At 46.7% G+C, this 27,465-nt stretch overlaps 1 protein-coding gene across 1 annotated transcript; it reads left to right on the top strand.

Moving 5' to 3' along the window:
• The first annotated feature begins 10,851 nt into the window (after positions 1-10,851).
• Positions 10,852-25,247, top strand: SLC22A2 (solute carrier family 22 member 2). Its single transcript, XM_021269834.4, has 11 exons — positions 10,852-11,360; positions 12,713-12,816; positions 17,911-18,065; positions 18,952-19,120; positions 19,942-20,056; positions 20,615-20,721; positions 20,882-21,096; positions 22,676-22,784; positions 23,062-23,174; positions 23,695-23,794; positions 24,512-25,247. The coding sequence occupies exons 1-11, from the start codon at positions 10,950-10,952 to the stop codon at positions 24,576-24,578; spliced, it is 1,665 nt and encodes a 554-aa protein (XP_021125509.4). The 5' UTR covers positions 10,852-10,949; the 3' UTR covers positions 24,579-25,247.
• Positions 25,248-27,465: the final 2,218 nt, after the last annotated feature.

Consider the following 27,465-nt stretch of genomic DNA (forward strand, 5'->3'; position numbering starts at 1 on the left):
TTCATCTTATGGACAGCTTTATGTAGAAGAAGCATGACTCAGTATAGAGAGTAACTGAGGTTCAAAATAACCAACAAGCCTGAATATCTAGCTGATCAAAATCAACATGGGAGAATTAATATACACCTCATACTTATGAAAACTAACAAAACAAGCAAAACAAAACAAAAAGCAAAAATACAAAAAAAAAAAAAAGAAAAAAAAAAACAAACAAAACAAACAAAAACCATAGTCTTTGTTTCTGCCTTTTTCAGATATCTTTTTTTTTTTTTCTTTTAAAGCCATCACTGAGAAAGACCCAAGGTACAGCCCTGCAGAAAATACAAAAGGCTGCCTGAGCAGGGTAAGTTCAGAGCAGCAGCAGGGACTCAGCGCACTCCATCAGCAAAAGTTGGAGTCATCCTGGAAGGATAGATGGGAACAAGTAATTCTTCAACACCTTCCTCTAATCTCCATATAGTTGTTTTTGGAAGCTCTTAGTGGTAACAATCTATTTATAGTTGACTTTGTTTTTGTAGTTTATCTCTCCTGTAACACAGTGTCCTTTGTCCTAACTGCAGAATACTAACCAGAAAGAATTCTGTACAGCTGGGTTCTCACCCCTTGCTTGATGAGCATGCTTTATTAATAGGAAGAGGGACCAAGCCACTTCCATCAGGCTGTTTAGCTGGGCATACACCCTCACTCTTCATGATCAAACACCTCATTTGCTACTCAAAATGGGCATCTTTAGATGTGTGGACCTACCACAGGGTATTCCAATTACTCTGTACTTTCAGCTGTTTTAATACGTATTTGCTTTTAAATGTCAGTACATTTATTACACAGGATTTGTTTTATTTTCCTTTCCCTAGTAAATGTTCCTGAGCATACTGAAGAAAAAATACAAAGATGTAAATGAATAGTGTGGAGACCCAAAGCAAGGCTGATTCAACAAACATTAAAAATCGAGGCAGAAAAAGAACTGTTTACATTGGTCTGAGATTCTGAAAAACCAAGCAAGCAGATGAGCTGAAACTAAGGGAGTTCAAGCTGAGTGTTTCTTAAAAGTTGCAGCATTCCCATCCATTTTTCCTGTGAAAAAACCCTGCAGTGACTGGATGGAAAGTCTAACACTTACGTCTTTGGAAGCTGGACCAGACAAAATAATACAGCTGGCAGAGGGAGTCTGGGGCTACCAAATGGTGAAGGGACACCAACAGCCATGGGCAAGGGATGGGACCACAGCTCCAGCCCAGCTCCGTGTTGGCCAGTTGCAGTGGAATAGGGAAGCAGGGAAGGGCCCCTGTGAGGTGATGGAAACCCTGGGGCAGTGCCCTCAGGGCACGTGGCCTTCCCTGGGGACAGGCCCTGAAGTCTACAGGGCAGCCACTACTTCCAGTCCTAACTATCTGCTCCTCTGCACTGAGATGAGGAGACAGGGATGGACCCCCTCAGTGAACATGCAGTTACTGGGCTAACAGCCAGATCCCTCAAAGTCAGATTTAGGAGACTCGCCCAAACTTGAACTTTATTTAAATGCAATTTAGATGATTAATTCATACAGCATTTTTAGCAGAATGATAGCTGAAGAAAAGCAGAAGGGGCTTACTTCTGTTTTGTTTGATAAATGAAAACAGCAGTGTTAGCACGATTTCCACACATACACCTTGATGGTGCCTGCACCAGCCGAGCACAGGGGCTGTCAGTGCTCATGCAGGTGCTCATCCTCATCAGCAGCAGGACAGCAGCAGCTTGAAGGAGTCGCTGACCCGGGTGGAAAGCAATGAGGTGTGCATGCCTTTGGCTGAGGTTTGGTGGCACCACACTGGTGGCCAGCGGTGGCAGCAAGTGGTGGCCAGACCAGGCCCTGGCAAGGTGGCACGGGTGGCTCCCAGGGGCAGCCAGGGTGCTGGGAGAGAGGGGAGCAGCTGCTCCACAGGTGGCTGTCACTCCCGGGGGGGTTGTCAGTGCTGAAAATCAGCACCTGTGACTGCTAATGCAGAAGTAATGCTATCACCACCTCAAATGTCCGTAGGGATGTGGTTTTTCTCTGCACTCACTCAGCCCACATCACCGGCCACCCCCAGTGCCTGCTTAGGAAGCTTAGCTCATTTCCTTAGAGCTCCTTTAGCCTTTTAGTCACCTACAGCCTTTCCAGATATTCTTCAGCTTCTCTCTTGCTATCCAGCAGTTTTATTTAGCAGCTCTAGATGCATTTTTTTAAGATTATTTTTTCATAGAGTTCACTTTGCCTGGAAACCCCAAGATAACGACAGCAAGGCAGAAGTTTAAACAAAGTCCTTGTGTGCTATCATCTGACTTAAAAGCTTTTCTCTGAATGCTTGCCTCCTGTAGTTATCTAAGAGCACATACAACTGTTACAGTAAGTTCTTGATAAGATCAAAGTTTGGGAGTCTGCAATGTATTTTTTCCCTGCTTGGTAGCTGTCAGATTTGTTCTGAACCAGGTACAGCTCTGTGCTGAGGTTTGCATACCCAGCTGCATCTACCCTGCCCAAATTCACTGGAGAAGATGATGTCTCCTACTTGGTCTGGTCCTTGATAGATGTATTTCTATCTGCTATTCCTATTATGTCTATAGAGTTCAATACAACAATGCTTTTCATGAAATTAAGCCACATGTATCCCAGACACCAGACGTGTCTGATGAGTATTTATGCACTGTTGGAAGCAATGGTGGACATGGAGACTCTCATCAGTACGGCTGTAAGGCTCCTATCACTGGGTAAGAATGATGCCAAACACTAAGCTGGCATGAGGTTGCTCAGCTGATAATGGTTCTCCCAGAAAGTACTGAAGAGACCTTCTGGCTGAGGTCCCTCAAGTTATGCTGTCATCCTGGGGCTGGCATTGAGACCCGTGTAAAAGCAGAAAGTTGGCACAGACCCTACATCATGTGCACTAATTCAACAGAGGACAAATGCATTTACCCAGGGGCAAATCAGGTCAGCACCATGTGCTGTGTGACCTGGGAACCAGCGCTGATGTTACTGGTGTGCTCAGTTCTGCTGCAGGCCGTGGTGGAGGCATACATACCCTGAGATTGGGTAGAAAAGTTGAGATCATGGCATCTGCTGCTGCCACCAAGGAACAGCTGTAGTAATGTATTGACATCGCTGTGAGGTAGCTCTAGGCTGCCTCCCCACCCACCCACCCACCCTAAGGATGTAGTAACACATTCGTTATCACATATATCACTGTGAACAGTCAGTCATATGGATGCTCCCCACACTGTGACTCATTGCCTTGGCCACCCACTGCCAGTCTTATGGGTTCATGGAGATACATTGAGTTCAGGCTCCTAATTTCCTGGTGCACTCACAGTCCACCTGCTTTTGCGTTTAATCCCCATGGGAATAGCCCAATAACTCAGAAAGTCATTGGGAACCTCTTGTAATGGATGGATGGCTTGCTCAATAGGACAGTCAGGGCACACATTTTACAAGGTCACTCAGTCCGAAATACCTTTCTGCAGAACAGTCTGTGCTCTGTAAAACCGTCTGTGCTGCCAATTTTACCACCTGGGAAAGCCACCGTCAGCCCAGAGGGAGGTGGTGTTCGAATGTCAGTGCCTGATGGCCAAGGGTGGCTGTTTGTCTACCACCAGCTCAGTAACACAAGATCCTCCCTGTGCACACACTGCTCCCATGCACTCACAGTGACACACCGTTGTTGCCATACATGTACTTGAATCTGTGGCTCCTTTTGTGAACGCTTCCTGCACTTTGTCCTTGTTTTTATCTCTATTTGACTTGGAGGCCAAGCTTCCGCAGTCACTCAACTAATGTGCTTGACTCGGCACCTTGGCTCCAGGCCACCAAGAGGCTCTTCCACTGGGAGCTCCCCTGCCCTCAGATACCCAGGTCCTCCAAGCCCAAGAGCAGATCCAGTCCAGCCCCGGAATGGCCTCATTCTGGATTTATGGTTCACCTGTACAAAACCCCGCAAAATGGTTGTGATTTCCTAAGCCCTATTCAGAACAGTATGTTTGGCTTCAGTGCTGCCTGCTAGCAAGTTTCCTTGCCCTTCAACCTGGACAACCCCCAGTTCTCCAACCAGCCTCTTTAGTCTAGTAAAAGGATAAAGTGAAGGAGGACTGTCTGCATTCATGATGGATCCAGCCCCGTGACTATTGTCCCTTCTGGAGTTAAGCTACTGGCCATTGCTCCTTGGCAGCTTTCTTTATTCTTGCAGACCCAGTGGGATTGCACTTACCTTATCTCATTTGTAGTTGCAACTGGCCTTGTGTCATCGGTGTGTTTTATTATCTCCCAGAAGTGCAGATGGATGTCCAAATGTTTGTGAAACCAAACTACAGGATATCAAACCCCAAAATCTTACAACTCAAGCTAAGATATGTAAATAAAATTAAAGAGCAGGAGCTCTCGTGTTTCCAGAAGGGAAGGCATGAGAACACCTAGCATGAGAGGCAGGGTTGGATAGCCCCTTCCACAGGGGCAGCAACTCACTTGCACCCATACTGTGCCAGAGGCAGCAGACCAGAGTCGAGCACTGTACCTCACCTATAAAAGTGCCTTTTCTCAGCTACAAAAAGGTGGGGTTTACAAGCAATTTGAACAGAAGCAATAGCTTCATCTGCTACTTTATGGAAAGCCCTTTTAGGAGGACAAATACCAGAGCTAATAGCATCTGTGTCTGTAAACAAACACTGGCAGGCTACATCACAGCTGTGTACGTCTGATATTTACTTCCCCAAAGATTCAAGCTAGCAGAATGTATTTGAACTGCTTTTGCATCCAGAAAAATAAAATAAAATAAAATAAAATAAAATAAAATAAAATAAAATAAAATAAAATAAAATAAAATAAAATAAAATAAAATAAAATAAAATATTAAACTCAGAGGCTGAAAAGTCTTCCAATACAGTCTTTCAGCCACTTTAGCAGCTGCTCTGTGATATGCCAAGAGCAAGGCTGTCAGAAATTCAGAAAATCGGGTCTCATAGTGCTATACTTTTCACTCCACTAGGGCCTGCAACAGCCCAGCACTCCAGGTAACTATATATTTCTGCCTTGTAGATCCCAAGGGATTTCGGCTGAATGCCCAGGACAAGGCTTGCAGGTGCAGCCAGCGGTTGAGGCAGGGCATAGAAGTGAGTTAGGGTCTCCAAAGAGATCCAACTGATCTTGAAGGACAGCAGCAGTCTCTCCCCATGCCCTCCTGTTCCTCTCTGTGTTCCCTGGGTCAGGGTGTGTCGCTCCAGTGATGATGCTGAGGCTGGTGGGCATGTGCCAGAGCAGAGCTCCAGAAGCAGGGGATGGGGGCTCACTGCCACTGGGATGCACTGGGAGCAGAGCCCCACGGTGGGAAGGAGGCATCCCCACTCTGATCGCTACAGGCAGGGCAACCTCCCCTCCCCCTGGTTTGCCCCTGAGCTGGTGTGAGGTGCCTGGGGCACGTCCACAGCTCACATCACGTTCTACAGCTGTAATACCCTGCCTGAGCAGAGACAAGTACATGATTAATGTATGTATTGTAGGAACTAATTAGGCACTCACACACCCAAGAACTTACTACAAAACTAAATGCTTGCAATTGACTGCGTATTTAAGTCTTGCTCAACAGGGCCAGTTCTCAGCCCTTGTAGAAATGTATCCTTTGACTCTCCTGACAGAAAATCGATTTGCTACATTGCCGCTGTTTGCTTTCTCCTATGTTTTTTCTCTTCACTTACAAATCCACAAGCTTCCTTTGGACTGTGCTTTGTCTGAAACCTATTTAATCCTCCTCTTCCTTCTTACAGGAAGGAGAGAAGGAATAAATGTGTTTAAATTACCCAGCAGTAATGACGCACAGGCTGAGAACTGTGAGAAAGATGCTGCCTCAGCATGCTGCGGACCAAAGGGTGCAATTACCCAGCACATTGCCTCTGACAGCAAAAACGTATGTTACGTTGCAGTCTCCCCAGGTTCACTCCATCCTCACTTGTTTATCAAGTTTCTTGTGTAGGATCTATCTTTGTAACACGTCCTGTAGTGTTTGCACTGCTCGTCTCATGCCAAGTCCTGCTCCCTTTAGAGCAGGTGCCAGCAGTTCTCATACACAAGGGAAATAGAACTGAGACTTAGACTGCAATCCCCTTTGAGGAAGAGGATTGTAATTTCCAGCCATAAATGGATGCTCACCGTGAGGCTGAAGCTCCAGGACCTGTGTCCTGTGGATGACAGGATGGGTTGAAACATGAGGATAACTGCAGAGAGCCCATGCTCCAGGCATGTGCAGAAATTGTGTGACTAGATAGGCAGGTAGTTGTGACAAAAAAAAACAATCATACCATCTAAAGAAAAAACGTATATTTTTCCTCCAGTGCCAAGCACTCCCTCCAGACTCTGTACCAGTAGTTGCAACGCTGTCTGGGCTCCTTTGCTCCCCTCAGTAACCTGTTATCACTGCCCCTCTTGATAAGAGTGGCTGCACACACCCCAGGTGCATTGCAGGATGACCTTGCCATCTCCTTGGTGAGTCAGGGCAAAGCAATAGGACCCCATGGCATGGGTTCACAATGCCCTAGGGCTGCTTCCCTCTCCCTGGGCAGCACAAGCATCCCTCCACCCAAACACAGGTGGCCCATGCACCCTAGTGCTGGTGGCAGAGTAGCTCAGGAGCGTTCCCAGCCCTGGCAAAAGCCATGCCCATGCACAAGTGCAGAAGTGCTACGTGCAGAGAGCAAACTCCAGCAACACGTCATGCTCCATGCTGCAGCAGATGACAAAGAGTGAGTACTGGGTGCTGAGTTGTCTTTGTCACTGGCAGAGCTACTCCCATGTTGCACAATACTAGGTGGTAATTAGTGTTCAATGAGGAAATGAGCTCAAGCTGTGACTTTTGGATCTAAAGGCAAATAGTGAAAAGCTAGAGGAGTTTGCCAGATATAGTGTGATTATCATCTAAGAAAAATATGTTGTTAGTGCGTGAGCCAACTATTAAGGTACACTTTGTTTCTCCAAGTTATAAAATATATTCTCATGGTGTAAATAAATATCATGTGCAAACACGTGCTGCTTCTAATAACTTAAGCAGCCTAAAACAAAGTGTGTAGGCTCCCTCTATAGCCAGCTCCTAGCTTTTAGATACGTAGCTCCCACTGCTGGGTCTGAAAAATCGAGATCCCATCATGCCAGGAACCGGTGGACTACAGACTCCTGGGCAGCCCAAACTTGCTAAACCATTTTTGACACGCACCTTTCTCCCAGCAGGAGTCCGGCCAGGGCAGGTGTTGCCTGGATGCCCACAGTCAGTGTAACAGCGCAGCCCCACTGGTGAGGTCAGTGCTTCATGCCCTGGTTAATTTGCCAGACATGCCTGCATGTGTCAACACCTCATCTGGATTAAATACACGCTGCTTGGTGCTCCAGCTGCTACTGATAGCTCTGGGTGCTGACCTCTGCTGTCAGCCACCACTGAGCCTCCTGTTAGACACCTGGATATAGATGTCTGGAGATACCTGGAGCGTCCTGGGCAACAGGCATGGACATCTAGCTCAGACCAGATGCCCAGCATTTGCATGGCTGAAGTTAGCTGAGGTGAAGCCCTGCTGAAAGCTGAAGCTATTTCACCACAAGGAGGACATTCTGCTTCTCTCCTCCTGATCCCAGCCTCCCTCTCCAGGCAGCTCCCAGCCGTGTGGTCCTGACCCTTCCCTTGCACTGACTCTGCCCCTTCTCAGCCCTTTGCTGAGCCCTGCAGGGCAAAACTGCAAGGACAGCAAGGATCAGCCTTTGCCTAGTTCACGAGTTGGCTCCACTCATAGAGCACAGGGACCAACCACAAGTGCCAGAACTGGGCATGGAAAAGGGATGGGGAGTGTTGGGGACCTACACACCAACAGCTCGGACTGGCTCTCCCTGCCTCATGTACCCGCACCCTAGTGCTCAGGCTGTGAACCCCAGCAGGAGTACAGCTCACCGTTTGTTTGGAGGCTTGCAGCGACTCTCCAAGGCTTTCCTATGAATGTGGTATTCCCTCCTTAGGTCTATGGCAGTGTGTGATTGTGACACGCAACTGGTACCATGCCTATAGCTCACTGTTAAATGCTTACATCCTTGGTATACTCACAGGAAAGAGAGTTGTGATAAGGCCTACACATACAGCAAAATGCCTCACCAAAATCATTACTACGTGATGTGGATGACAGAGTGACTCACGAGAAGGAATTCAGTGCAGCAATGATTACTCATGCAAGACTTTTAGAACACCTCAGGAGACACCTCAGCGGAAATGTCCAGCTCACCTCTAGTAAATCATTTTAGCCTTGAAGACCTGAAAACTAAGCTCTCAGAAGCGCTAGCCTGTTATATCTCTCTGCCTTAGTTTCTTGGTCTTCAGGAGTAAGAAGATGCTTTCAGATCTTTGAAAGTCAGGACTGTTGTTTGGTAGCAAAGTGTTATTTATACATGTATATGCTGTAATTATCAGTATGCATTGTTATTACGGATAAATTAGACCTGCCTTGCATTTGTATCCATATTGTTTTAGAACATAATTTTAGCCATTGCTTCATTTCCATTTCACCCAGCCCTGTGAGCATACTTCTAAAGCTCAGGAAGGTCAGAGTACAGGAACACTTAACACATCTTTTGGAAGGCTGATTGTAAAGCAGGCATGGTAATGTTTCACTGCCTAAACTGAAGAGATTACTGATTATACACAGTAAAGCTGTCACAGCTGATGGTTCGTTTCATGGACCTGCCGCTGCAGGGCAACATGGTTCTTCTGCTGGAGGCTCAGCCAGCCTTTGCTAGCAGAGCAGCTTGGGCTTTGTTCACCTTGCTCCTCTCGCTGATGTTACACATTGTGCATCAATAGAGCCCATATACAGTCCTGTTTAGGTTCTTGGAATAGAGATGTCACCCTGACAAGCTATCATGCTGCCTCTGTTTGCATGCACTCGTATCCAGCAGCAGAACTGCATGCATGCTTGCTCCCTGCTCCAATCCCCTCAAAACTGGAAAAATCTGTCTGCAAAACACCTTAAAGTGACCAGACAGACAGACTCGAGTATTCTCAGGTGACGAGAGTGACATGCCATTGTGTTGGCAGGATGAACCACTGAGGGTGTACTGAGGGAAAGTGCCGTAGCCAGGGCATGCCCGCTCCATCCCCTCAGCCCTTGTCATACCAGCACAGACACTGACGGGCACACTGAGCCCCGCTGAGCTGCTGGGTGAATCCCCTGCAGATAGACAAGTCTAGGAGGATGGAACCATCCAGACTGAGCTGTGCCCTTGGCCAGGGAGCAAAGCTGAACCAAATGGCCTTTCTTCACAGAAACTACTTTCCAAAGTGGTCACTGAGGAACCAGCACATGAGGAAGGGTTAACGCAATGTTTGTTAGGGAAAACTACTCAGTTCCCCTAAGACTGGTGTCACTGTACACAGGAGAGAGTCTTGCTATGACATTCAAGGTCAGCTCAGACATCGATAACAAAATCTTCTGGATCCCATGAAATATCTGCAGCTACTCAGTAGCTTACTGGCAATACAAGATAATGCCTAAGACATTTTCCCAGAGAAGGAACATCAATGTACCTTAAAAGTGGAGACAAAACCTTCTGGCAGCAAAACTGGCATTGGACCCTGTAATTGTATCAGTCTTGTATCCTCCACTGTGAAACTACACAGGACAGAATCGGGAAAGGGAGTAAAGTGCATATCCAGGATGCTTTATGCACTTCTTGCTGCAATTAATTAAGCTTTGGCTGACCCAAATTTTAGCTAAGAATGAACACGCCAGATACATGCACTGCTGAGTCGTGTGTGTGCAGGTGGGAGTAAGGTCTGAAGGATGCTTGTGCAGTGAGGTCCTGTCACTGACCTGGAGCATTCACAAAGGGAATAGCCTGTTCCCTGCTTCTGATGTGAAACAGACTTGAACAGAGATAGCTGAACAGTTTCGTTGTAAACGGTCAAAGGTCTGCTCCTTTCTTAACGGTAAAAGATGTTTATTGCAAAGCAGCAGTCCCTTTCATGATTCACGACAGTTCCTAGCTATGACTGTCATAGCAATTCAGCAGGGCTTGTTATTAATAGTCCTTTAAAATATCACATTACTTATCACCTCTGTTTTCCTCCAAAGTTCGTTTAGTTTTGTGTCTTGTAAATCTCAGGGAGGTCACTGAGTGTCCCTGGGAGAGGCATTAACTCTGTGATACCCACCTGCCCAGGGATTCCCTTCAGAAGCACTGAGCAAGCTGCAAAGTCATTTCATTTTGGCTGGAAAAGAGCGACAATAAAAACTGTCTTCAGAACATTTACAGGAAGAAATATTCTTTAAAAAGCCAAAGCCTTTGCCCACAGATGTTTTTGTTCAAATCCACACCTCCGATGCACTGAATCTTTTCCAGTTCCCCATCACTTCTTACATTACTTGACAAAAGCTAATTTTTACAGGGGAAGCAAATGGGGAACAACATGAAAGGACCTTATATAGCCGCAGTTATGGGAACACAATAGAAATCATCCCACACAGCAAAACAGACCAAAGATGCCTCCATTCCTTAAGCGCATGCTCAGGTCTTTCAGTTGCTCATATACAGAGGAGAGAATGACATTGCTTTAGAAATATTTATGATCTCTGTTAAATGGAAAACACTGGACAAAGGAATCATTGCCTGCCCCATACTGTGCACTGACAGACTGTCAATGACTTGAAATGGCCATAATGTAGGACACCAACTCTTGTATTTCAAGCCTGCCACATACAAAATAAAGCAACAAAAGAAGGCCAAAACATGAGAACCAAAGTTTGTTTAGAAGGGGCATTTGAGAGACAAAGGTTGCAATGCATGGCTTGACGATTGACCATGTTCTTTAATTATTGGTTTGTGGGTTTTGAACAAACACTTCAGCAGTGATTTAAGCTCACAGCAAAGGCAAAAGCCGGGAAAAGCCACAGTTAGGTATTTTAATGAGCCACAGCAGAGAAAGATGCCAACCCTGGATGACATTTTAGAGGAGATCGGCGAATTTGGCAGGTTTCAAAAACAAACCTTTTTCGTCCTGTGTTTGCTCTCCGCCGCCTTCACTCCCATCTACGTGGGTGTCGTCTTCTTCGGGTTCACCCCCGAGCACCGCTGCTTCAGCCCCGGCGTGGCGGAGCTGAGCCAGAGCTGCGGCTGGAGCCTGGAGGAGCAGCTGAACCACACCGTGCCCGAGTGGGGCGGCCACGGGACTGCTTTCGGCAGCCGCTGCAGGAGGTACGACGTGGACTGGAACGCGACGGGCCTCAGCTGCACCGACCCCCTGGGCAGCCTCGCGGGCAACTGGAGCTCCGTCCCCCTCAGCCCCTGCCGGGATGGGTGGCTCTACGACTACCCGGGGACCTCGCTTGTCACTGAGGTAAAGCACTGCTCATCTGATGTGATCACTCTTGTCTGCCTACCTTAAACTCACTCAGGTTAGAAACAGGAGGTGAAATAAGGTTTCCAAGCTGAATTCTGGTTACACGTGATTTAGTATTTCCATAAATCGTAAAAATAAAGTTTTACTTTTATCCCACCAAACGGTGCAGATTGCTTCTGCAGGTTAAGAGGTGCACAGCAGAGCTGTGAACTTTGCTTCTCCAGAGCATCCTACACGCAGAACCTTGTTTTAAAAGCAGGTGATTGTCCTGGAGGCTGCAATGTCTGAGTTCCTCCTCTTTGGAGGAATCCTTGAGGTTAAAAAAAAAAAAAAAAAAAAAAAAAAAAAAAAAGCAGTACGATTCCTGTCTCCCAAAAGAAACCACTGCTGTAGAGAAGTTAACCTCAGTGTGCCTTCCCCTCTCCCTTGGGTGCGGGTTGGCAGCCTGCCAGTTGTAAATCAGAAGGAGGTTACAGAGCTCCCTTTCAGTGCGGTGAGAGTCAGTCAAAGCCTGGGCTTTTTGCTGGTGCTAGTGAGGAGTGGGACAGACATATTCTTGGCTCGCCCCGGCAGGGCTCATGGCAGTGTGCTTCAAGGTGCTGCAAAGCCACAAAAGAAAGACTCCAGCTGGCAGATCTCAGCTATGCTGGGGCCTCTTCCCCTGTCACACACAAGCCTTGATGAAGGTTCCAAAAAGGAGCTCAGGGATTTACTAAGGACTCCTCTTTGACCTTTATGAAAATCACATCTGGCCAACTGTCTGGCTTCTCCCAGCTGCTGCAACTCACTCATTTTGGCCAGGGCTGAGAAAACATCTCCTCACCCACGAGCAGTGTCACCCAAGGGCAGAGCAGAGCCACAGATGGAGCCTATAGTCCCTGTATACACAGACCTCCACTGGTCCGGCAGCAGCCCCACCACCTCTCATGCCCTGCACCGCTTCCACACAGTGCGATGATGCACGATTAGGAGCAGGCTTTGACATCCATGAAGGAAATGGTGATGCAAGTGTCCTCCAGATTTCAAGCAGATGTGGGGGAGGAGAGGGTGGGATTTTTCTGAGATTTTTCATTTGTTCTTTCAAAGAGTCTCTGCCTTTCTCACTCCCTTTATGTGTCATTGCATAATCATTTTCCAGGGTGTAACTTTTCTGCAAGTCTGGGATAATCTCCACAAGCCTTGCAGATGTTATTTATAAGAGATTAGATAGTTTCTTTTTCATTTTTTTTTGTTGTTGTTGTTGTTTTCTTTTCATTTTTTTCCCATTGGTTTCTTTCCATTACCCATCCTTGACAAGCCATGGTTTTTGTTGAATATTCCCGTTCTTCTAACTGCTCTTGCCCTTGCAGTTTAACCTGGTGTGCGAGGACTCCTGGAAGCTTGACCTCTTTCAGTCATGTGTAAATGCTGGATTTTTTATTGGCTCCATGGTCATCGGCTACATGGCAGACAGGTAGGTAGCGTGCAGGCAGGTGTAACTGCTCCCTCTGGTTTTGTTTTCTGCAAGTTACTGAATTACATGTATGATTCAAGGAGGAAATGAGTGCACGCATAACTTGGTTCAAAAGGCCCACGTGTCATGTACAAAGGGGTGGATTGTGGTTCCTAAGCCCTTGATTTCAAAGGCTGTTGTGATCCAGGAATTCATGGAAATGTCACGGCGTTCACTCGCCCAGTGGTTTGCATGGAATTTGCATACTGGAGTGAAGAGATTTTGTTTTCTTTTCCAGTGGCAAACTGCAATGGGAGCTCAGAGTTTGAAATGAAATTGTAACTCCCACACCAAGATTTATTTGCCCATCTTGTAATAAATTTTTTCACGTTATTTTTAACACTATCCAGCTGGCCATAAATCAGATTTAAAATAGGAGTGGTTTTGTCAAACGCAGAAATAGAAATAGTTGTTCCTTCCTAAATTTTCTTTGATCCATCCTTTTCTCAGCTGGCTGTATACATAGTTGGGTCTAGATTTTATTACCCCTCACATTCTCTTTTCTGAGATAAATGTCATTGTGCCATATATCTGCTCACTTTTTTTTTTTTTTTAGGTTACACTCAAAACAAATTTTATGGTTTGTCACTGACCTTCCTGTTCTTCTTTGACGCATTTTTTAGCAAAATAGTAAGAGAGACTGGAATTTGGAGAGGTGAAGGTAATGCGGGCTGAACAATGAGACAAATGCTTCCTTCTCTAGCATTGCCAGTCCATCTTGCAGAAATGTTTTTGTGTTTTCTTTTTTCTTGAATTCTCAGAATTTATGAGAGTGCTGATGTCTACAGCCTTTCCTGCCATGCTGAGCTGGCCCCAAAATCAACTTTGCTGAACAGATATTGCCACAGCTCCCTTCTTTTCACTTTTCTTCCTTCTCCAAGCAGAGAGGAAAACGACAGGAAGTTGCACCACTCTCACTCATAGCAGTTCTGTAGAGTGTCTCACAACAAGGATGGGACTGTGTGTCTTGCTGGTCCCACATCATGTTTTGTTGTATGCAAACACATCTTTGGTTAGGCCGTGAGCACCATTTTTGTGGAAAAAGCTGCTATCCCCATGCTGTCCCCTGACAGGGATGAACATGCTTATGAAGAAGCGCATCTATGCATAGGTTGGACAGACCACTTTTCAGTCTGCAGAAAACCATTATCTTACTGTCTGTGAACCAGAGCACGTTGAAAGCTTTATGCTTAAATAGATTTTTCATCAGAAGATCCTAATTTATCAAAATAATTCTTTCTGGCCACCTCTTGTGTGCTGCCACCCCTGCGGCAGAAAGCTTTCTCAGGTGAAACACATCATATGGTTGCAGAATTACCATAAAGACCCAATGTCCAGTCTTCAGGCCTGGGCTAGAGTCCATTGTCTGATTTGAAGGATAAAGGTTCACTTTCACTTTACGCTTCGTTGGGTTAGAAACTGGCTGGATAGCCGGGCCCAAAGAGTTGTGGTAAATGGAGTCAAGTCCAGTTGGAGGCCAGTCTCTAGTGGCGTCCCCCAGGGCTCGGTGCTGGGGCCGGTCCTCTTCAACATCTTCATCAATGATCTGGACGAGGGCATTGAGTGCACCCTCAGTAAGTTCGCAGATGACACCAAGTTAGGTGCGTGTGTCAATCTGCTCGAGGGTAGGAAGGCTCTGCAGGAGGATCTGGATAGGCTGCACCGATGGGCTGAGGTCAACTGCATGAAGTTCAACAAGGCCAAGTGCCGGGTCCTGCACCTGGGGCGCAATAACCCCAAGCAGAGCTACAGGCTGGGAGATGAGTGGTTGGAGAGCTGCCAGGTGGAGAAGGACCTGGGAGTGATGGTGGACAGTCGGCTGAATATGAGCCAGCAGTGTGCTCAGGTGGCCAAGAAGGCCAACGGCATCCTGGCTTGTATCAGAAACACTGTGGCCAGCAGGGCTAGGGAGGTGATTGTCCCCCTGTACTCGGCTCTAGTGAGGCCGCACCTTGAGTACTGTGTTCAGTTTTGGGCCCCTCGCTACAAGAAGGACATCGAGGTGCTTGAGCGGGTCCAAAGAAGGGCGACGAAGCTGGTGAGGGGCCTGGAGAACATGTCCTATGAGGAGCGGCTGAAGGAGCTGGGCTTGTTCAGCCTGGAGAAGAGGAGGCTCAGGGGCGACCTTATCGCACTCTACAGATACCTTAAAGGAGGCTGTAGTGAGGTGGGGGTTGGTCTGTTCTCCCACGTGCCTGGTGACAGGATGAGGGGGAATGGGCTAAAGTTGCGCCAGGGGAGTTTTAGGTTAGATGTTAGGAAGAATTTCTTTACTGAAAGGGTTGTTAGGCACTGGAACGGGCTGCCCAGGGAGGTGGTGGAGTCACCACCTTAGGGATTATGGTTTAGTGACTATCCCTATGGCTTAGGGATATGGTTTAGTGGCGACTGTTAGTGTTAGGTTAGAGGTTGGACTCGATGATCTAGAGGTCTCTTCCAACCTAGAGATTCTGTGATTCTGTGATTCTCGGGTTTTTTTTTGCTTTTCTTCACACATTTTGAAAAATCTTGTTTTCTTTTTGCACCAGAAACATTTGTAAAACTACAATCTTCTCTTCTCTTAAATCAAAGCTCTTGCTCTCTGTCCAGTTTTCCAGGCTTTCATACTTGAAAGTATTCCATCCTTTTTCCCAGAACTGATGCTTTGATAATAAGGCACAGCTTATGGGAGCAAAGGACAAGATATGTAGCAGCCATTCTTCCAAGAATGATAGGACATGAAACAGCAGTGAGCAGATCCTGTGGCCATCAGAGGAGCTACTCTTTAAATTCCCTCTCCAGGACAGAGATGGACTAAGCAATAACATTAACTAGTGAAGGCGTTTCTTGGCAGCGTATAGCTATGTGAACCAATGGAAACCAGAAACCTCAATCCCATTTATATTCAATTATATGTGAATGCTTTTCTGTGTCAAAACGCTGAAGAATCTTTTTACCATGTCTTATTATCAGGCAAAAGTATGAGAAGACGAGTAGGATATTGTTGATGCTAAGGTAATGCAAGTGCTGAGGAGGTTTCTGCCACTCTATTCATTGGCACTCTCTCCCAGTTCTCTGGGGTCCTAAATCAATACAAGCACCCAAGAGCTCAACAAAATCTCATACCCGTAGAAAGTTATGCTTAGGGCAAAAACAACTCAAGAAGATTCAATTTTAGTAGATGGAATGGGAAAGAGGCCCAAGTTTTGTGTTTGAAATGTCCATCCTTTCCTCACCAGAAATCAGGCATGCATACGGAGTGCTGTTTTTCCTGTGCTTTAGGTTGCTGCAACCTTATGTACTCAGGACAACTCCTGACAACATTTTAGGTACTTCAAAGGGAGGTTTCATCAGCTCTTCTCAAATCCGAACTATGCTTCTGCCAAAGGGATTAGACCTTCTCATTTGCTTCATCAGTCTCTGGGCACGCTTCCAGGCATGGGTGTCTTGGAAAGGTCACCCCTGTTTCCTGAGGCAGCTGCCGAGGTCAGTGCTAAGATGCAGTGTTTGCACATCTGTCATTCATTGCCAGGGCTCTAGGAAAAGGTCTTCTCAGGAGAGGGTTCTCTCGTGGTCTGATAAGGCTCTCTTGAGCCGGCTTTTAAGAAAGAGTCAAAAATGTCTGTATGTCAGACTCAATGAGAGAAGGAAAGTATGAGAGATTTGATCTGCCCATGTTATTGCAGAGAACTAAAGACATTTATTTTGGCTGGTATTTATTATCACGCTATTTTTGTCAGTGGACATTGACAAATTTAATGTTTTTCATAAGTCATACTTCTTAGTGAATACTTGTCTCTGTCTGCTAGAGAACATATGCCTTCCCAGTGCTCTAGCAAGCTTGTTTCTTTTGGAAACAATCTATTCCTGACTATCAGTGAGTCACTGTGATACAGGGAATGACAAATAACAGAGATGTACAAGACCCCCTTCAAGAAAAGCTCAGCATGTAGCAAAGGTTATTGAGAAAATACGTAAAGATAACAGTTATCAAATAATATACACATGAAAACTGTTGCAGCTTTGAAAGATGGGCTGAAGAGCTACGTCAGATCATTTCTTGAACTCATTAACTAAGTCATTAACCAGAAATAAGCTATGAGCTGAAAAAAAAAAAAAAAAAGAAAAAGAAAAAAAAAAAAAGGATGGGAAAAGTTCCTTGAGCTTCCATTTCCATCAAGATGAAAAATGCTGTAAAGGGAAGAGTATATCCAGACCACTACTCAAAAAAAGGCAGGGAGAAGGGGGACAGGGACCATCTCCAGCTTCTTCACACCATTTGTTTTTCCATCCAGCCCTGCCTGCGTGGTGGGTGAGCAGGGGAGCCTGACCAAAGCAGGTTGCACTTGCTTTCTGCCCAAGCACCACATGGACTGCTGGCATCCATCACCAGCCTGTGCAAACTAGAAGACCACCAGAGCTCAGGAATAATACAAAGCAAACTAAAACAAAGATGGTAGCTCCTACATGCTCCCATTCCTCCCACTGAGACAGATGAGCATGGTGCTGTCATGAATTCTGACTTTCCAGTGCCTAGAAATGGTTCTGAAGCCCTCATGTGGTTGCTCCCCTTTTCAACCATATCTCTGAAGAGATACAGTCCCTGTCCTTTCTACTAAGTCTTGCTTCTGGACTGGACCACTCTGCACACCAGTGCTCAGACTGCTGTGGCAATGACATTTCTAAGCAAGCACGGTGGCTGCTTGGTTGAGTGCCTCGCACCTGGGCTGTCCTCCACAGGTCTGTTCCCTGGGAGGGCCCAGTCGGTGTAAGGTAAACGAGAGGAAAGAGACAGAGAAGTGCCTTGGGAAGGGAAGGTCAACTCCTTAAAAACATCACTGAGTAGATGAGAAAACAATAAATTACTGCTCAGGTCAGGACTTCAGGTGCTAGTAAGCCTTTACTCTCCTTGTACCTGAGAAACCACCTGGAACAAGATCTGCCAGAAGAAAGCACTTGTTATTCCAACAAGTAATGAGGAATGCCATGAGGAATGCCTCCGCCATTCAGCTGGGGTTTTGTGCAGCCACGAGATGAGCCTTTTTTCCCTTTATTTCTTCTTCTTTCCTTCTACAGGTTTGGCCGCAAGCTGTGCCTCCTGATCACAGTCCTCATCAATTCAGTCTCGGGGGTTCTCGTGGCCTTCGCACCCAGCTACACGTGGGCGGTGGTCTTCCGTCTGGTCCAGGGACTGGTCAGCAAGGGGGGCTGGCTGACCGGCTACGTCCTGAGTTAGTTACAGCACCTCACAACTGCACCCTCCAGCCACGACCCCCCAGTTTAGCAGCAGGGCTCACCTCACCTTGGGCCCCCAGTATTTTAGGGATCTGTGCATAGCAAGAGCAGACAGGGACCGTGTGTTATTTACTGCCAAAAGCGGGTGTCTATGAGCCAAGCTGTGTTTTGTTTTGTGAGATGTCTGTCTGAGGGTTTACAGGCCTGCAGACTTTGTTATCGAGCCTACTCATATTCCTGGAAAGCTTGCTTCAGCTCGTACATATATGAGTAATAACTGGGAGGTGGCCATAGAAACTAGGGAGTGTTCGTACCTGAAGTACATGTACAAAATGGAGAACAAAGTCTAGAGACAAGAACTGGAAATGCTGCAGAGATACCCACATTTCCAGGAAAGGCAACAGCAGCAGTGCTGTTGTTGAGAGACAACATTCATGTTTCGCAGATGTTGTGCCAAAATGGCTTTTGCTGCAGCCCAGCGGGGTGAGGCGGGGGCACGGGGCTGCCAGCAGGCGTTCCCAGATAGTCCTCAGCCAGGAGGGGAGGGAGGGAGAAGGCTGTCTTTGCACATGTTATGGGTGAGCCCTGACACCCCTGGAGGCAGGGACAAATCCCCAGCTGGACGGTGGAGGCTTCATCGGCAGCCCCAGCTGCGGCAACCTCCAAACAGCGCAAACCATACTTCCTCAGAGCAGTGGCAAAGACCAGCTCCTGTGCCAAACCCACAGCCCATACCACATCCTGCTGTGTTTTACCTTCCGTATCCATACCCCCACACCAAGCCGCAGGGGCTCCGCATTGTGCAGCCAGTGGCAACACCATTTCCCCAGCTCCCCAGCCCCACGCATTTCCCCTGTGTTTCATGTAAGATTATTTTTGCAGCTGCGGAATTTGTTGGCTTAAGCTTCCGGAAGACCGTGGGCGTTATCTACCAGCTGGCCTTCACCGTGGGGCTGCTCATCTTCACTGCCATGGCCTACGTGCTCCAGCACTGGAGGTGGCTTCAGCTCGCCGTCACCCTGCCCAATTTCCTCTTCCTACTATACTATTGGTAAGTGTTGCAGCTCCCAGCAACCCCAAGCCGAGCAGATAAAAGATGGAGAATGCAGCTGGAAGCTGAAGCTGCTTTGCAGAGGACCATTGCCTTTGATAGGACTTCCAAGACCAGATCTGGCATTTTTTGGTCGTTCTGTTCACCCTGCCCACGGGTTTAGCATGAGCCACCTGAGAGCAAGGGACTATCTGCAACACACAGTAATGTGTGTTTGGAGGCCTTGCCACCCATCACAAAATAAGAAATCATCAGCTTTCAAAAAGTACTTCTAGGTACTGTGAAAAGTGGGATCTTTTAATCATTAATTACATTTGCTTTGTCTTTAACACCATCTAGTTAATTATTTGTAAAAAAAAAAAAAAAAAAAGGGTCAATTTTCCCTAGAAAGTATCAGAACCAGATTGAGGAACAGATTTGGTTTAATTATTTTTTCTAAAGTTTATTTTTAACATGGAAGAGCTTAAGGATCAGTTTTGCAGATGTTGTTTTAGCACCTACAGGCTGCGAGTCATTTCTAAAACATATCACACAATCTATCTTAGAGGAATGTTTCCAAACTGTCACGAACTGGTCTTAACATTAAAAAAAATAATAATAATTAGAAAAAAAAAAAAAATCAGGCCATGTCATCATCCAAGCGAAGCCCAAGTAAGAACACAATCACTGACAGCCACAAATACCATTGAATTCAAGACTGCTCACAGGTATTCAACATACCATAGGATCCTAGCATGAGAAATTCAGTTCCATTTTCATTTTATGTCTAACAGAAAAAATGCATTTTCCTTCCTCATAGATGTCATTCTTATGTGTTGCAGGTGTCTGTCTGAGTCCCCCAGGTGGCTGATAACTCAGAAGCAAAATGACAAAGCCATGGAAGTTATTAAGCGCATTGCCAAGGGAAATAAGAAGCAGCTACCTCTCTCGTTCCAGGTGACTGCACTGTGTTTGCTGAAAGCAAACATGTATGCAAAGCTCAGGACTAACAATGTTCTGAGTTTAAGATTGCTTAGGGCTTAGAGCAGGGAGCAGCTCAGTGACCAGGACAGCAGATCCCTAAAGTAAAACAAGTTCTTCTCTTTGACTGCCAAGGACCCTAACAGAGCATGTTTGAGAGAAGAGGCTTGCAAAAGTAGCCAGCAGGCAAGGAACATTCTTCCTCTAATTAGTACCAATCAACACATTGTAAACTCTCCCAGTCTCATGACTGAACGGTACAAGACATCCTTATTCATTGCTGTTTAAATTGCTGCTTCATGCCATGCAACAGCCTCATACACGTGGCTGCACGGACATGAGGACTGTCTACATAAATATTCATGTTTCCTTTCCCTAAAACACTTTGGAGAAGTTAATTTCCCTTCAGTTTCATAACTGACAAATCAAATCCCTCATTTTCCCATTAATCTAGAGGAAAATATCCTTGCAGTGGTCACCACCCTCTCCCCTGCCCACTCTGATCTCTTATCCTTCTCTTGCTTGTGTTCCCAGTATCTCAAATCTGAGGACGACGATGGAGAAAAGCTGAAACCTTCATTTTTAGACCTGGTCAGGACACCTCAGATAAGAAAGCATACATGCATATTGATGTACAGTTGGTAAGGAAATGGATTTGCAGCCCAGATGGAGGTATATTCAGTGCCTTGAATTGGCATCAATTTAAGCCTGTTTTGCTCCTGACCAGCTGCAAATCTGAGTTCTTTGCACAAATCCTCTCCCAAAGAGTTGGGCTTCAACCGTACCCTGTTCTCTGCCTAGGTTCATGAGCTCCGTCCTGTACCAGGGGCTCATCATGCACATGGGAATAGCCAGTGGGAACATCTACCTGGATTTCCTCTATTCTGCCCTTGTTGAGTTCCCAGCTGCCTTCATCCTCTTGCTGACAGTGGATCGCATTGGCCGTCGCTACCCGTGGGCTGTGGCAAATGTGCTGACGGGTGGTGCCTGCCTTGTTACAGCTTTAGTCCCAGACAGTGAGTCGTTCAGACCTCCTTGGTCAATGAGTTCTCTCCCTATCTCCTTATTATTGCTCTGGAAACAGAAAGCAATCTTTGTGAACCTAGACCATGTCAGTGTTGTGATCCAGCGAAGACAAATACTGTAAAAGCTCATGTATGTCCCAGCACCACCATTTACACCAGCTAATGAGAGGCTTGAGAAAAGAAATGAACATTTCCAAAATGGCATCAAATCAGATAGCAAGTCTGCAGGTGCTAGACCCAAGGCATGCCACGTTAGGTCTATGATTTTTGCCTAGCTTGCAATTTGGATTTAAATGCACAGTTCTGGGTGTTCAACCCCAAATACCTGTTTTCTGCTTCTAAAAAAGGAAAAACATAGGGGTGCACACACATACTTAGACACTATCTGCGTACAGTAAGTGCTTTCTGCAGTGCTGCTGCCATCAGCGTAGGATGTTGAGCAACCACGGTGACAGGCATTTGGTGTGTATTCAGCTGGGCATTCTCTGCAAGGAGAATGTGTCCCTCGAGGGCAACTGAAAGAAACATCTTTTCTTTCTCTTTATGGAGTATAATTAGGCTGAAACCACAGAAGTTACAGTTCACGGAGGGACAAGGACAAAAACCACAAAGTGTTATGGAAAAATGTCACAGGCAAAAAAAAGCAATGCATTCAGACAGTAGACACTTTAACAAGTGGCTAGGGACTGCAGAGGCACAGACAGGCCCGATGTGCTTGGCTGGGGTGGGAGCCTACAGCTGCTGCCCATAGCTGCAGTCAATGCCAACCACATGCAGCAGCAGCCAGTGGCATGGCTCTAGAGAGGGTCTGAGGAAGGGGTTATCAGCAGCTATCAGCTGGTTACATGCTGCCCAGGGCTGGGTGCATCCCTCAGCTGGGTAGATGATGGAGAAACTCAGTGCTGCATATGCACGATTTGCTGAAATGGCTGAAAACACAACCTAAGGTCAGGTTGGGATCAAAGAACCCACGGAGAACACAGCAGTGTCCTGGACTGACACCCAGTGCAGGGCTGGGATACTCATTTGTTGGCAGCAGACATTTGTATGTCCAGGTGTGAAAGCAATTGAGAGCACACACCATGAGAGGGGGACAGCACAAGCTTGTCCCTGTCTGGAAGCCATGAGAAGTCTCTGTGCAGAAGTACAGAGTATCTTGCAAATTAACCAATATCAATGTTAATTTCAAAGATTTCAATGCTTCAAAAAAAAAAAAAAAAAGAAAAGAAAAAAAAAAGAAAAGAAAAAGCAGCTGTGCTCTGTTTAGTTTTATTGCAAGCAGGAAAGGGTGGCTTTGTATAAGCTTTTGGTTAATACTCTGGACTAACCAAATTACGTTGTATTATTGACATCTCTCTTTGACAGTTTCAAATCCCAGTTATTTGCTTGAATCACAAGACAATCATGTTATTTCTTTAATGAATGAAACAGAACACAATCATGTGCTGTCTTCATGACATTTCATGCCACTATAATTACTTTTTTCTAAAATTAAATCTTTAATGCTATTTTCAGTTAAGAAAGAATGCAGTTTTATATTCCAACATAAATGTGCATAATATCTTTCCAGCTCTTTATTGGCTTAAAATGACCGCAGCTTGCCTGGGCAGGATGGGGATTACCATGTGCTATGAAATGGTTTGCTTGGTAAACCCTGAACTGTATCCCACTTTTCTCAGGTAAGTGCACCCTCTTCTGTTATGGACTAAAAGCAGCAGGTGTTGCCATGTATCCACTTGAGTCTACTGTAAAGACCTCAGAAATGCCTCACATTTCCTCACAATGGAAAAAGAAGAATCCTGGGAGCTTAAGGATCAGCTTTACAGATCATCTGTCAAATGACAGAAGCATCATTTAAAATTAAAAGCTCACAAGAAAGCTGTGCAAAACCAGCCCTATACTAGGGGAGAGATGTTAATGAGCTTTAGCCCAAAGCCTTGCCTGCATCCTTTCCAGGAACCTGGGGGTGCTGGCCTGCTCGTCCATGTGCGACCTCGGTGGGATCATAACACCCTTCATCGTGTACAGATTTGCAGAGCTCTGGCACGAGCTGCCCCTGGTTGTCTTTGGTAAGAGCTACGAGGCCTGCTGGTTTGCCACAGCCTAGATCAGTGAGTCTGAAGTCCTATTTCCCTCCTGTAAAACAAGCGTCGAGTAAAATGCACACACACCTGTGTGTATATAGATGCATATCAGACATAGCAGGGTCAAAAACTAAACAGAAGGCAAAATGAGCTGGGGGGACTGGTAGCAACATTTCTTTCATGTCTGAATTAGCCAAAAGTAGGGATGGCAGATAGCTAGTGTCACCCCCATCCCATGCCAGCTGAACAAGTGGAGCCAAAAGCTGCTTCCTACACATAAAGCGAGGGAGAAGGGAGGCCAACTGCCTGTGGACCTATGGGCCAGGGTGGCTTTCCAGGCCTCCAGAGCCCCTCAGAGAGCATCACTTAGACAAAAATCAAGTGTTATTACCACTCTGAGGAGCCCTCATTCAATCACTGGGGCGGCTGTGTCTAAATGAGAATTAATTAGCAACTTAGAAGTTTCACTGCCCTTGCAACTCCGGCCCTTGCTCTGTCTCTGCAGCTGTGATCGCTTTCATCGGAGGTGGCTTGGTTCTGCTCCTACCTGAGACCAAGGGAAAAACTCTGCCTGAGACCCTTGAAGATGCTGAAAACATGCACAGGTACGACATGGAGCACAGGCCCCATGGGGCAGGGCAGCTCTCCTTCGCGTCAGCAAGGCCTGGGAAGAAAAACTGTCTTGTCACTATCTTCACCAGGCTGCCTTGGTGCTTCGCTGCCAGTATAGAGAGACTGGGAGAGGGAAGGGAGCAAAGAGGATGGAGGCAGACGGATGGAGAAAAATACGCGGGGCAGGAACTGAAGAAGCTGGAAAGGGAGCAGCTAGAAGTGGTTCCTCCAAGCAGGGAAAGACCACAGAGGGCCATGGAGATGCTAAATCCTGGGCAGAGCTCAGGAGCCCTGAGTTGGGGGGTCTATAGGACCTGGCCAGAAAGGGATGGCAATGCGGCACAGGGTAGGACAGGAAGAGGCTGTCTCTAGAAGAAGTTGGTAAGTCCACACATACAGCTACACAACCAGACATTACTTCAGAAAGCACCTAGAATAACAGCTCTTACAGTAGGAAATGCCAAAGTTACTAATGCAACCGTTGATATGATTTTCAGACAGCCATGCAGCTGCAGCAAGGCCACAGAAGACCTCCAAATAACTTTTTTTCCCTGCTCTCTTTGAAACAATCTGACCTCATCTGAAAAACTGCCCGTGATGAGATAACCATTACGTTTAGTTTTCGGCGAATGCGAGCATATGGATTGCTTAGTGGATCACGCTCTTTGCCACCCAGAGCTTCACATGTCTTTTCCTTATTTCTTCTGCAGGCAAAAGAGAAGAAAAGAAAATACGATTTATCTCCAAGTTCTGACTTCAAAAGCCACTCCCAAGTAAAAAGGACCCACTTTGCCCCAGACCTGCCTTTGCCTGGGCAGAGGGGCAGCAGAACAGCCCTCACCCAGCGCTGACGGAAGAGCTGCACTAACACAGCCAGCTCTTCCCTGGCTTGCTCGTGCACTGCCAGCAGCCAGAGCTGCTCCCAAGCTGCACGTCAGCTCCTGGATTTCTACTTCAGCCCCTCATGGGCCATCCCTTCCCTGAATTTCTCTGCCTTCTGAGTACTTTAATATTTCTGGTGTTCCTGGGTATCCAGTAGCAGTGACTCTTATGACTTGGGCAGGACTATCATGAAGGATTTTTTTTTTTATTTTTAATTATAGCAAACAAAACAAAAAATCAGACCTTTAGGCTGCTCACTTCTGTAGCAAGCAGGAGTGCATTTGTTCTCCCAACCCCCCCAAACACATTTCATCTGATTTTACATGAAAGAAAGCATGCAGACAGTAGCTGATTTACTGCCACACTTCCCCTACACTCCTGAAAACCTTGGTACTACTTGTCTAAGTCTCCTGATGCTCAGCAGATTCAGCTCCAGCCACCCCGCAGCGAGCACCTCTGCAGAGCATGCTCATGGAGCCTGGGGGCATTCAGCAGCATCTCTTTCTGCCCATGTGATCCCTCCTCTTCTGGAGATCTAAATACAAAAATTATAAACACTTATAAGTCCAGACTGGCTTTTAAGTCCAGAACTTGACTTAGACAAGCTGGAAAATGAAAAGCAAGGCAAAGAGCAGCTGCAGGCAGCAGAGCCTTGGGACATGGCTCAGGCCTAAGGGGAAGATGAGCCACGAAGGGTCTGGCTTTCTAAGCAGATCTCCGTGAATAACATGCTGGAAAATCACTGCTGTAGGGCTTAAAGTTGAAGATGCTCTCTGTAGTCCTTAGGATCCCCTTGCAATGTGGTTCACATTATGTTCAGCAGCTTGTGTATATTCTGTGGAGTTGGGTTTGTCTCCTAACCAGCCCCAGCTCTGGGAAGAGACGTCATTTATTCACATTTTTTACTAATACACTTCATGAAATGTGAAAAGTGTATACAGTAGGGATTGGACTGGAGCAAGCTCAAGCACAATCTAGCACACTTACAGTTTTGATCACACTATAACAGGAGCTGGAAATGACATAAGCTTTTCATTGACCCATGAATTGGCAGAAAATCACGGGACACACACAAGACCACCTTGACGAAGCAACCACATTAAGATTATAGCTTGCAGACAATAACCCTTAATGAGTTTGATAGACTACAGAGGCTGTGGCCATGTTCGAAAGGATAAAATTAGCAGTGAAGTCTCCAAATTGCAGCTATGCCAGCACTGGGATGTTTGGATACTGGTGCTGAAAGCAAGAGCAGAGGACAAGAGGAGTGCTTAGGGACCGCTGCCCTAGACCACATCCGCAGTCAGGCTGTCTCTCAGACAATGCCAGGGAGAATACCAGAAACTTTTTGTCCAGCAGTTATGAATTAAACAGCAATTCTTTCCGAAACTCGGCTACTGTAGGCTCACGGGTAGCCTGAAAATGGAGACATTATGTTCTTCCCAGGCACAGTCTCCTTGTGCTGCGGTTTTTCAGTGGTTCCTAGGCTTCAGGTACAGCCGTGGCACAGAGCTGGGCCCAGCCGCTGCTACAGGGAACAGGAGCTGGCACAGTGCTGCTTTACCGATGATGCCACCAAGAGCAAAGGGCCGTTATAACTTTCAGGTGGCTGCAGAGGTGAAGGCACGCCAGCACCTGCCACCTCCACAGCTTCTGCTGCAGCAGCAGGGCAGTGCTTATGGAGACACACACCTCTGTGATATGTCACGGTTTTGAGACTCAGCTTCTGGAGTTCTCCATTTATTCATCCCAGCATTTGTTTTACTTCCTGCCTCTTCCTCCCTGCCCCCCATTCCACCCCACCCCCCTTTTTCTTTCTGCAAAGTTTTCATCAGGTTTCAAAGTGACGTACCACAACAAAAACAGATGTTCTGACAGCTTTCTTCCAGGAAAGAGCTAAGTCATCACAAAATCACAGCAGGGGATCAGCTCCACGGTACACACACAATTGCATCCCCACGGGCCCTCTTGCCAATCTCAGGACCAGATTTGTTTCTCTCTGACCCCAAAGCAAACATGAGTTTTGCAACAGCTCAGACTGAAGTCATCTGAGGGCCCTGCTTCGCTGGACAACATGTTGCCCTGCCTTCTAGGCCCTCACAGCAAGGCTGAACATTAACTGATGCTTGGGCCAGGAAGCAACCCCAGGGCAACTGCACACTGCCCGTGGGAGTCCAGCAACATTTTGCTCAGCTGGGGGCTCTCTTCCTGCAGCTGATCAGTAAGTGGCAGAAGTATCTTGTGGAACACATACAGCATCCTCACTGGCTTCCAGTTTTTCCCAACAGTGCTAGGGATCAGCCAAACAGTGAAGGGGAGCAACAGTACTTCATGCTCCTTCTCCTCTGCAACCACAGGACTGTTAGGGTTGCACAGTGGTATGGAAAAGAAAAAGCAGAACATGAACAGGAAAGATGGGCAGGGGATACGCTACTGCCACTGACAGCAGAGAGGAGCAGGAGGCACAGAAACAGGCAGACCCCATTTCTGGGGCAACTGAAAATTGTGAGAGGTGCTGGACAGGCCCTAGTAGATCTAACTTTGCCCCTAATGCTCCCCGTGGCACAGGAGCACTGGCCAAATCCCAGATCAGAAACCCTGTCCTAAGCCTGGGCCCCACTCGCTCCAGAGATACAGCTCTGTGCTGGCACAGGCTAACCCTGATAAAATTATTAGGTGGAGCAGGACACTGTCAGGCCCTGGGCTCCCTGACAGCTATATCATTCCCAGCCCCACACCCCCAGCTGGGCTCAACAGAATATAATTAATAAAGTTCCACATG

The sequence above is a fragment of the Anas platyrhynchos genome, chromosome 3 (genome assembly GCF_047663525.1).
Source record: "Anas platyrhynchos isolate ZD024472 breed Pekin duck chromosome 3, IASCAAS_PekinDuck_T2T, whole genome shotgun sequence".
Classification (NCBI taxonomy): domain Eukaryota; kingdom Metazoa; phylum Chordata; class Aves; order Anseriformes; family Anatidae; genus Anas; species Anas platyrhynchos.